The sequence below is a fragment of the Anthonomus grandis genome, chromosome 10 (assembly GCF_022605725.1).
Source record: "Anthonomus grandis grandis chromosome 10, icAntGran1.3, whole genome shotgun sequence".
Lineage (NCBI taxonomy): Eukaryota > Metazoa > Arthropoda > Insecta > Coleoptera > Curculionidae > Anthonomus > Anthonomus grandis.
This window is the reverse complement of record NC_065555.1, coordinates 29,766,910-29,779,450: the sequence shown is the minus strand read 5'-3', so window position 1 is coordinate 29,779,450 and position 12,541 is coordinate 29,766,910. Positions and strand designations below refer to the sequence as shown.

The following is a 12,541-nucleotide window of genomic DNA, read 5'->3' as shown; positions in this document are numbered from 1 at the left end:
TTCTAATATTAAGATTACAAAATGGAGAAGTCTTTATCTCCAAGAAAAATTTGTTGTTTTTATTCCTGATAACGGGTAATTTTTGTTTTATTTGATGAACGTATATGTTTTTTTTAATGTTCTGTATCTGATGATGGCTGTTTACACAGCCGAAATGCATAATACATTTACCTAAATGACCTACATGCATTTTTCTTGGAGATAAAGACTTCCCCATTTTGTAATCTTTATATACACATTCTCCTACAAAATATGGACTTCTATTCAACTCATCTAATATTATTTACATTATATTTCAGTATTTTCGAATTGTCAAAACGGATTTCTTGGGAGTTCAAGGGTCACACCCATGTCCGCCCAACCATCAACTAGTCAGCGTGACCCCTTTTGGCGGTGAGGGTATCCTGACTGCCGCCTCCGGGGTGGCAGTTGTCCCTCCACCACCTTCCACACCCAGTGCTACTACCATGAACCATCAGTTGAGCACTGTTTATGCTACAAAAAGGAGAAGAAGAAATGGAAAAAGGTATGTGTTTGTGATCTACATGTATTGGAATCTCGCTAACTTAATTTGTAACAATTATAAAAAAAATTGTATAAAGTGTTTCCATCCAGATTAAATATTTTAAATTTATTTTTAAATACATTAACTTGCTTAAAAAATATAATTTTTTGCTTCTAGACAGAAAAGCTTTCTCATTAGATAAAAGCAAATTTAAAACGTTAAGGTTATCTTGTACACTACAAAATCTTCACTAAGAGATTTTTACATATTTTCCGTTTATTTATAAAGAATATGAACGTTTATCATTAAAAAAAAACAAAATATAAAAGAAAGGTCAGACATTTGATAGTAAAATGACCATTAAATTTTTTATCATTCTCGGAAAATGTTTGCTTTGTCCTAGAAATATGCTACAATAAAAAAAACTCGGCGAATTATTAAGTTACCAGGGTTCTGTAATTACAGGGCAAAATTAATGTATTAAAAGCAGCACTTAAACCAAGATAAGAATTTGAATAAATTTTCTGTATTTTAACGATAAAGCCACTAGTGTAATTCTCTTAACCTCATTTTTCATTTGGACAGGATTGTAACGACATATTTTTTGGAAAATAATAATACAAACTATTTTTGGAAGTATTTCGTACAATATAACAAATTTAATTCAATTAAAAACCGCAATTTAAAATGTAACTCTTTTTGCGATTTTAGTAATAATATAGTAATTTCAATCAATGATAATAATAATAATAAAGTACTTTATTTAGCACAAGCTCTAAAGGTTATTATAAGATAGTAATTAATTACATAATCAGAACTTAAAAAAATAGACGTCGCTTACAGTAAATCTAAAAAAATAAAAAAAAAACAAAACAAAGAATATAATAGGCACACGTCAAGAATTATGTTGAAAAAAGAAACTTAATAGCAAATCTAAGTTTTAAAAAATAAAAATAAAAATAAAAATAGGAAACACGTTAAAAGTGTAAAAATAAAACTTCAGATTAAATAAAATCAAAGTGTAAGACTATATATATAAAAATAAATAATAAAACATGATGAAAATCAAGCCTTAAAAACAAAAATAAAATCGGGCAATCACAGATGCGATGAAACAAATTTTTTAAACCACTTCAAACCATCCTAGCCATACCAAGTCCTTAATATTAGTTGGTTATTTATTAAATTCAATTATTCCTCTGCAAAGAATGGATTTAAACATTTGACTAATGTTACATCTATCCTAGACAAAATTTGTACAGTTTCTAGTACTATAAATTGTAAACATCTCCCAATATTATTATTTTATCAAAGATAAATGCAGACAATAAACAGTTTTTAACTTTAAAAATAAATACATCCATACTTAACATAATTCTTTAGGTCACAGAATACATTCATAATATACTTACCATAGATGAGACAGAAGTTATTTTATATTGCGATAAGTTAAAAAATAATATCGAAGAGAACTGTAACTGGGATAGAGCAATTGCCTTGTACAGCATTAGTCTTGTATGCATGGATAGATGCTTACCAACCCTAGCTATAAACCCAATTTTTATCGAGAACTTTCTCATATTATAGTCGGCATGGGCAATAAAATTTAAATTTGCATCTAGAATTATTATTCCTATGTATTTAATTTTTTTTTCATAAAGAATGCTCTCCCAATTAACAGTAATATTCAGTTCACTTTACCAAGACACAATATTTGGATTTACTTGCATTTAAAATTAATTTGTTAATACATAGCCAGTTGAATAAATTATTTAGGTCGTTGTTAATATCAATCAGCATTTGGTCAAGATTATTACCCACTATGTAAATCATGATGTCATTCACAAACAATATAGTTCGGCATTTTGCAAGCACATTAACCATATCATTTATATACAAAATAAACAATAATTGCCCCGAAATCGTACCCTGTGGAACACCAAACGTGATATTAAGAACATCAGACAAATTATTCACAACTTTAACACATTGAATTCTATTACACAAAAAGGAATTGAACTAATTTAAGACACCTCCCTTAATTTTTCAACCTTCTAATTTATAAAGCAACATTGCTCTGTCAACAGTTTTGAATGCTCTTTTCAAATCCAAGAATAGAACATAATTATTATTATCAATTGCTCTTAAAAGATCATCACATATATTTAAACAAACGGACTTGTATGAGTGATTCATGATAGTAATTAATGAATTTTTGTTGCAAAAACTAGGAGTTGTTCTTTAACACAAACTTCAAGGAGCTTTTCATAGACAGGTACAGTATTAATGGGTCGAAACTCATTATATTTAGTAGTGTTTGGTACTCTTGGAACATGAATAACAGTAGACAGTTTCCAGTAACTTGGAAAGACACAACTTTCTAAAGAAGTATTAATAATATTTAGGACACGGTCACCTATAGCATCGGATACATCATATAAAACCATCAAATTTTTTTAAAGTTTTTAGTAGTTTTCATTTTGCTCATTGCGACTGGTTTAAACTTGGAAAATACTTACATTAGTTTTAGGGGCCCTGGTAAAATGATTTATTAATTCAACTGTGGAATGTTTTAAACAATACTGTCTATACTTGCTATTAAATATTTATTAAATTTTTGTGTAATACACACTTCTTTACTGACTTACGTCCCTTCCAAAATAATTTGATTGGGGGCTATCTGCATTTTGCCAGGTAGTATTGCGAGGGTTTTGAGATTTTTTATAACTCCTTAGGGTTGTTTTTATATTCGTCTATGCATTCTGTATAAATTTTTTTTCACTACTCTGTTCTTATTTAATATAATATTTTTTTGGCCTTATACTTATTCAAGACGCCCTAATTTTTATCTAAAACAGCCTTTTTGTATAATATGTCCCTTTGTCGCATCATATTTTTAATTTCAAACGTTATTCATTTCTTATCCACATTTATTATATTTTTATTTTTACATAAACTGAAGTTTAGAGCACAATTGCCTTAAATTAATTTTAATGTCCCTAACAAACGTGTCAGCAAGTTAACTTACATCAGAGCTATTTTTGTTCTATTCAATAGCAAACAGTTTCTCTTGTAATATACTAGAATTATACTTTTTAAACGATCTTTGAGACCAGTGCCTTTCATCCGTGACTATGAAGTTGTAAGAAATATTCTGGTAGGTGTTTCAATAATGTGAGTAAAACCATTCGAGTAAATACTGTTTTTTATTTTACTGCTATAAAAAGTGTCTTTGAGCAAATCAAAGTTAAAGTCTTCAACAATAATATTGGTTCCATTTAAATGACTTACTTTTTTGGTGTACAAATGAGTAAGCGTATGTATATACATTATTTGTCTTGTGTATGATACAATGCATAAGACAAATAATAAATTCCATGCACGGAGAATTCTTAAAATATTAACCAGACATAACTATTAACAGACAGGACACTTTTAATTTATATTTCACATCCGCCCTTGTATTACTTATATAACTATATAACTATATTGTGTTAAGCAAAATTTGCTATTTAGTTGCTTTATAATTGTTTTAAAACATATCTATATAACAGATATAAAATCATTTTATAAAGGTTTTGTAGTTAGTTATATTAGGCGAATGAAGACTTTATTATAAAACAAATTACTTTCAGTGACTTTATAGTTTTAAGGATTATGTTTATAAGAATATTTTATTACACTCTCTAAAATGTTATTCATATAGTATTTATAAAAGTTAGTAGAATAGAATGTTTTGTTTTTCCTTATTAACACTTATTTATAAAGTTCATTTTTTTTCAATTTGTCTAGAATTTCCTCTTGGAAAAACATCAAGGGACATTTATCAACCTGAAACATTGAATATTAGAATGCTAAAACATCTCCTGTTCTACAGTTATTCCTAACACATTGATTCAATTTGTACCCTTTAATGTCTAGGTCGCAATGTTCAATATCAACCGTAACATAAGTCTCACTCAAAACTGGACTTCCAATCGTTGATTAACATAGCAACGCTATCTTTATGACTGAGATAGCCCTGACAATTAAAATAAATTATATCAGTATTAGGTATATACATTGTTTTTATCTAATTGCTCTTATATGCTAAGATTAGGCCTAAATAGAAGGAAGTAGTCTTAACTGGAAAATAGATTTTTTTTTCATTTGGGTTTCAACTATGTTTAACCAATGAATTATTCCAATTTATCTCTTCATATCATGCATAACTTAAATATATACGATTTTCCATTTATCTTAAAATCCGTAATTTCGATCCTTTAGCAGTGGTGGGTATTTACTTAGATCCGAAACTTAATTATTATCATCACACTATAAGGAGAGTCGATAAGTTAACATGAAAATGCAAAGGAAATATTAGTAACAGTCAGCTTATAATCAAATGGAGTTTTCATTTGCCCCTACATGAGAGTACTCGTGTCTGTGGTACCTGTAAATGAGCGGAAATTCACATAGTGCTTGAATTGTCGAAACAGTGGGCTGCCAAGGCAGTTGTGCATATAGGTCTCCTGATAGACCCGTCATGTTCCACCGGGGGTTACCAGAGCCCTACGGCCTTAGAGAAACCGATAAGGCTCTCTGGTCTGAAGGACTTAAAATCACTCGGTACACTGAAAGTGTTACCCAAGTATTTGAACCTGGCGCGCGTGAGTGCTGGGCACTCCCCGACTACATGGTCAACGGTTTCATCCTCCTCACAGCACCATCGGCATTCCGGGTTGTCCGCAATACCGATAGTATAGAGATGGCTTCTTAAGTGCCAGTGACCGGTTAAAAGACCTGTCACTAGTCAAATTTCGCGTCTTTTTAGGCATAGTAGATTTTTGGTGAGACAGGCAAAGGGCCCACCTATGTGCGCTTTAGTCTGTCTCATACCAGGGGACTCAGTCCATTTTCGGTGGGTCCACTTGTCCAGCAGACCCTTCATTGACGCAACCGCTACGCATTTGGCGATACCAATTATGGGTTCCGGCCCCATCGGCATATTCGCGGATCCCAGTCTGGCAAGTCTGGCAGTCCGCTTCCTCATTACCTGCATGGCCTGCGTGGCCAGGTATCCAGACGAGCTGGACCCTGCAGCCAACCTGCACCAGTTTTTTCAGGACTTTTATGCACTCTAGTACAAGCTTGGAGCTTCCCTTTGTGGTTGTAATAGCCTTAATGGCAGCTCTGCTGTCCGAGCATATTGATACGACTGTATTGCGGTCGCCTAGTGCTTGTGGTGGGATATTCGCTTACAAGGTTGAGAATATTCTTTTCTTGAACCACTTTTTCAACATAAACATCGGTTGAGGGAAACTTTTTGCAAAAGGAGAACAATATTTCATGCTTTTAATAAACAATATCAAACAAAAATAAAATAGGTACATAAAATTTTTTTAAAAATATCTGTCAAAAATCCCAAACTTACTTGATTTATGTGGCGCTTTAAAATTTGTTAAAATTTATATATTTTCTTATATGATACTTTATTTAGCACCCGTATGTATACATCTAGCTTTTTTGACGTTTTCTGTAGTACCGCTTAGGTATAGTGTGTACCGTCTAAGGTTTTTTTTTATACATAAATATGTACGTAATTTAATGTACATACATATATCTGTACTGAATTCGACCCTGAAACATTGCTATTTTCTAAATGTTAAAAAATGTGGATCGCCGAAAGATGTTTGTCAACAGACAAGTTAAGAAAAATTGACTAAGCCATTTAGGAACTACAGGGTGAACGAGCTTTTACCAAAATATAAAAATCTGAACCCTGTACCTTGTTATTTATTTGACATGCTTCAAAATGTATATTATAAAATACATATGTTTATTAATTAACAAACATTTTTGTGCACTGAGAGTCAGAAAAAAAAATCTCTATATTTTTTCTGGCATATAATATTGAGAATTTCCTAAGTAGCGATTTGAGGGTAAAACCATCATTTTCAGCTCAGAATTTAAGTAGTTAAGGAAGTTTTGGTTTAAAAATTTTAATCTACATTTTCTTAATTCAAATTCATAGAAATTTTATTTAGTTTTAATTTTTTAAATAAAAGTTTTATTTGCAATCTCTCAAATTCGGCATTTATTAATCACAAATTCATAGAAAGAATACATGGATACGACTTAATACATTTGCGGATACTAGAAGATAATAGAACAAGCAATAGTGATTGAATATGTGTTGGATATTTATTAAAGGAATATTCAAATTAAAACAAACATTATTCCATCACAAAATATTTTAATAAAATGTATTGTATTATTTTAACATATGCTGATATTATTATCTAATACAACACGAAAACCTGTTCTGTATTGAGACTAAAAAGGATTAAAACAAGTATTGTCGTTAAGTTTTAAGATAGGTTCAACTAGCTTAACTAGCTCAACTAGCTATATTGGTAATAAAACTAGAAAAAATTGTATAAAAAGTGAAGAAGAACTAAGAATTATATATCATAATGATAAACCAATTAGACGATTTAAAAAGAAGCTACAGGCTATCGGGGAATTTAGATGAAACCAATAATTTATTATCTAAATAGATTATATATCTTATTTTATATATCTAAATAGATTAATGCAAAATATTCTGTCTAAATTGCGAATCAATGAAGAAAACTGCACCAAATGAATGAACCAAAAAATATTTGAAAACACCTTCTTAGTCTTCTATCACCAACTTGTAACACAATATATTAATCTGCACCATAGTTTCAAATAATTTTAAAATAGTAATAATTTACATTACTAAAAATGCGTTATTTAAAAAATTATCGCATTCTATAAAATTAAAATTGAATTTTTTATGCATAACCAAAATGGACATGGTTCCCTCATAATAACATCAATTATAAAACTGTAATTAAATGCAAATATTATTTTTATTGTTGTCTATATTTAAATGAATTTATGTATATAGTTTCAGAATACAGCTAATGTGATTTTTAAGTTAATTCTTAAAAGGTCTGATATAGCTTTTAATTAAACAATACTTCTAATACCTTGTTATTACAGTAGGTTGATATAAATATGTTCCATATTAAGTTTGGAATATCACAGTAAATAGTTTGCAGTATCTTAAAAGCTTTTCTGTATCCTTTTACTGACTAAATACCACACTAATCACGCAAATCAAATTAAAAATATAAAACATACCCAAATGAATAAATACGGCTATAATTCAATGCAAATATATTATAAAAAGATATGAATTATGATTAATATGGCATATAAAAAAGGGGTATCCTTCTCAGCTATAAACTTTCGTTATCTTTCTTCTATCGTATACGCAGTCATGTACTAAGCTCAAGATAGTGTAAAATGCAATAAATATGCCTTATGACGGAGTAAAATATACTATTATAACAATTACCCGGCCACTTTTTACAGTTATTTCTACATTATACCATTACGGGCACTGTTATTAAACTTATTACATGTATTGAATGTCAGAAATGTAATAATATGTATCGCCATGCCGGATAGAACACAAACATCGTGCATAATAAGTTTGACAATATTTTGCATACATTCATATTTGATTTTGAATGAAATTAGCATAATTAACATAAGTCGAAGTGATAATTTATTTTATAATACCTAGCGAGTTTAATTATCAATTTTAAAAGATGATAGTGACAAATAGCCAAGTTAAGTGATATTTTAGATTAATATACGTGATCAAAAATGTAGTAGTAATAATAGTAAGTTTTATGGCACTGGATTAAACCAAATAGCCAACATATCTCTTTTTTAAGTTATAAGTTATGAGTTTTTGTTTTCAATTAAAATTCAATTTCTATTTTCTGAACTATCTAAAACTTGTTTTTGAAGGTGGTAGACAATGGTACAGTGAAAACATCTTGTCGGACTTGCATTGTCTTATTTATTTAATGTAACACGACGTTTCGGTTGGTAAGTATCTCCAACCGTTATCAAGTGTGAACTCTCTCCAGTTCACACTTGATAACGGTTGGAGATACTTACCAACCGAAACGTCGTGTTACATTAAATAAATAAGACAATGCAAGTCCGACAAGATGCTATCTAAAACTAACTTATAATCTAAGTCTACATGCTTTAAAAATAATAGTAATAATAATTCCTTAAAGATTATATTTATTATGCACTGATCATTATTACTTTGTATTTTTAATTCCTATTTTGCTCATATGAACCGTATATAAATCCTGAAAAGATGCGAATGATGGTATTAATGAATTTCTTATTATGTTGTTTAAAAAAACCAGGTTTTCTTATTTAATGTTGGAAAATTGTTTTTGTGTTTTATTCCTTTAAATGGTTTGTTGTATAATTATTGCCAGTCAAATGATAATTTTTTCTTTGATAACTCTTAATCCTACCCAAGAAACACATCATATATTATTATCGTTAAATACATATTTATTCAGTGACTTTTTAGTAATTTTTTGATTTTGGTATACTTATCAACCGTATCAAGATATATTTATTAAACTATAGAATATACGTATATTATATACAATTCTGTTTACAAAAGAGAGAAAACTTTGGCATTTAAAAAACATGACACGGCTAGTATTTAAACTCGATAACTACATCTCAAATATTTGATGAAATTTTTCTAAAAAATCACTGTTTTTGTCCAAAAATAATTTAGAATTTTAAATTAATAATTTAAAATAATTTTAATCTTAAATTAATAAAATTAATATCCAATCTAATAGCACTAAATATTTATTAAAATATATCTATATATATAATTATCAAATTGAAATAAACAATTTGTGTAATGATTTTTGAAAACAATTTCTTAATGGTACGTTATGTGGGGTGGGTGGGGGGTTAAGGGTTAGGTTAACGAAAAACGTTTTTTTGTAGAAAATAATTAAGTGAAAACTAATAGTTTTTAAGAAAATTATAGGTTATAAAAAAGTCTGTTTTTTTTTTACACTTTCTCACATAAGTTTTTTAAGTAAAACGTCAAAAAAGCTCATTTTAATAATTCAAGGATTTGAAGTCCAGATGAAAATATGAATTCAAGTAGAATTAAAAATGTGTTTTTCATGTGCTATCTAAAAAAAACTCTCAACTAATGCTGGTTTCTTGTAATTGTTTACTTTTTTCCAAATGAATCCAAATTCAAAATTCATCAAGGCTTCAATACTATAGACTTAGTGCATTCATTTTACGAAAAATGAGATAAACAATTTTATAAAATAAATGATTGGATTCACTTAAGTTGCGCCTAAAGGAAAAATTGTTATAATTCTTGAAACTTCATCTCATATTGTCCTTAATCAGTTCAATCAAACTGAACTAGCAAAATTATTTTTAGAATAGAAAAAATATTTAAAATAATAAAAATTTGATTTGTTATTAAATTTTAATTGTTATTTTATAAAAAGCTTCAAAAAATTAAGTTGTGTGCTAATAGAGACAGACCTGGTTTATATTAGTTTAAAGTGAAAGTTGATCAAAAGGAGATTTCTCTGAAAATATTCAAATCGTCAGTATTAGGATTTCCAACCAACAAAGACATATTTGTAAATATTTGAATAGCAGACTTTTAAGTAAGGATCCTTCATGAGGGATCCAATGCTAGTTAAACATGTTTATAGACAAAAAAAGATCAGTTTCAACCTAATGCCTCTTCATGGGTCAAAGAATTTGTATTTTATAAATAAGAATATTATAGTGTGTAAGTGACGTAATACCCAATATAATAAGTAACTCATTATAGTGTACTTTGTCAATGGCATTACTAAAGTGAACATATATTTTATCATAAAGTCTCTTTACTGTTCCAAATCAGTAAAGTAAGTAAAGTAAAAAGTTTTTTGTCTGTATTGAGGATTTTCAGACGTTTCAATGTAAAAATATTTTATGGCACTCTTTTTTCTAATTTTTTTTTCAAAATGGGACACAAATAATTATCTAACTTCCCGTTTTGAGTCAGATAGCTTAGAAAAAGTTTTCTTTATTATATATTCTTGTATCATATAATCTTTTATATTCTTATAGCTGTTCCGAAGTTTCTTCTTGTTCCCTCCTCATTGAATCTGTCTTAACCTTTGCCTTGCCTTTTAGGACTTCTTCTCAGAAACCATTTATGTAAAATGCTGCAGAAAGGTTAAATCCTATATATTGAGAGCTCGATTCCTTTCTAACCAGTTGCAGAATATTAGTTACCTTGTATCCTCGTATATCCAGGAATGATTCATATACTTTATTGTGTTTTTTATTAGACTAAATAATTTACTCCCATACCATATTGGACTTGATGTCATATAAGGTCAGGACTAATATATGCATTTTTGTTTAACAGGTGCTGACGCCCTTACCCAATGTGTGCAAACCGAATACTTCTTCTCCACTTCCTTCATTGGTTTTTTGAACATTTTAGTGGAGGACCTCATTTTAACGATCACCTCTTTTGGATAAATTTTTTCTCAAATTGATATTATTTTATGTCAGCTTTATTAAGACTGAATGCATCATGTCGATCGTTAATATCCTTGTTGTTAGGAATTATTAGGGTTTTCTTAAATTTTACCTAGTAGGTATGTTTCGAGTCTCTCTGGGTTAAGTGGCTTGATTTTTACGTTAGTCGAGTTTAATCTAATGAAATTAGTTTTTTAATGTAATTCAGTTGTAGTAGTTGTACAAAGAGAAGGTGTTTTGAAGACTACGTAATAAAGCCAGATTGTTGAGCCAGGCTTAATTCTTTGGGATTATTATTTTGTATTAAGATATTTTTAATAAATTCTTTTTTACTTGTTAAATATTGATTATTATAAATAATGTTTGCACGATCATATAAATTTTTTACCACTTCTTTTTTTACCATTATTGGATTATTAGAATTAAAATTTAGATATTTATTAGTATGAATTGGTTTACGCTAAATTCTAATTTTAAAAATGTAAATTTTTTTAAATTCAAATATCAAGAAGAGGAAGCAGACCATCAATCTCCTTTCTCCTCTTTTTTTTCAAGGGTAAATTTTATAGTAAATTTTTTGGAGATAATGTAATTGACAAAATGTATAAGATCTATTTCGTTATGGTAATATATTGAAAAAATATCATCAATTCAAAATTTTCCATAAATATATTACTTAAAATTGGTGAAAGAGGAGAATCCATAGCCATACCAAAATTTTGTTGCTAAAATTCATTATTGTATTGAAAATAAGTAGTTTTTACACAATCGGTTAAAAGTTCTAAAATTGTACTGTGTTTTACGTTTTGCCAAATTAGTATCATTTTTAATAATATTTAAGGTTTTGTCAACTGAAACATTAGTGAAAAGACTTACAACGTCAAAATTTACCAATAGATCATGAGGGTTAAAAGAAATTGTAGAAAGTTTTTCTTTCAGAATTATTAGTGTATGGTATTAAGATATTTAAAAGATATTTTTCACGAGGGTGAGTAGGTGAATTTATGCTACTAACTATAGGTCTTAAAGGGCCATTTATTTTATGTATATTTGGTAAACCATAAAAATGTGGAATTAATTAAAATCTGTCAATATCAGGAAATTGATTTTTGAAGGAAATTATAATTTTTTTTTGTAGGATCTTTAGATAATTTAGAATAATTACGATCATTAATTCATAAATTTATTTTATTTTCATAAGTGTTAATATTTAAACAAACTGTGGCATTACCTTTATCAGCTGGAAGTATTTTATTAGTGTTATCGGATTTAAGTGTCTTTAAAGCTTTTAATTCTAGAGTTTAAATTTTTTTAAATTTTAATTGGTTTTTTAATTTCTATCTTTATCATTATTCTAAATTCATCTTGTTGGTCCTTTGGTAAGTCTTTTGTTGCGTTTTCTATAACTGAAAAGATATTTAATTTAGGCAGAATTTTTGGAGTAATTGAGTAATTGAGATCTTTAGAAAGAACAAGCCTTTCTGTATCGGATAAAACTCTATCTGACAAATAAATAACAGTTTTATTTATAAAATCATTTTTATTTGCGTTTAACAGTTATTGATTTATTTTTTCGTTATAAAGTAGATTTAGTTTATTTATGTGAATTTGTTTTTG

At 28.4% G+C, this 12,541-nt stretch overlaps 1 protein-coding gene across 1 annotated transcript in view; it reads left to right on the top strand.

Annotated features, from left to right (window-relative positions):
* Positions 1-12,541, top strand: part of LOC126741745 (aryl hydrocarbon receptor protein 1) — a 417,955-nt gene that overhangs the window by 20,232 nt on the left and 385,182 nt on the right. Inside the window, exon 2 of the mRNA XM_050448292.1 lies at positions 300-526. Coding sequence (XP_050304249.1) covers positions 468-526 — 59 coding nt within the window. The 5' untranslated portion in view covers positions 300-467. The remainder of the gene's footprint in view (positions 1-299; positions 527-12,541) is intronic.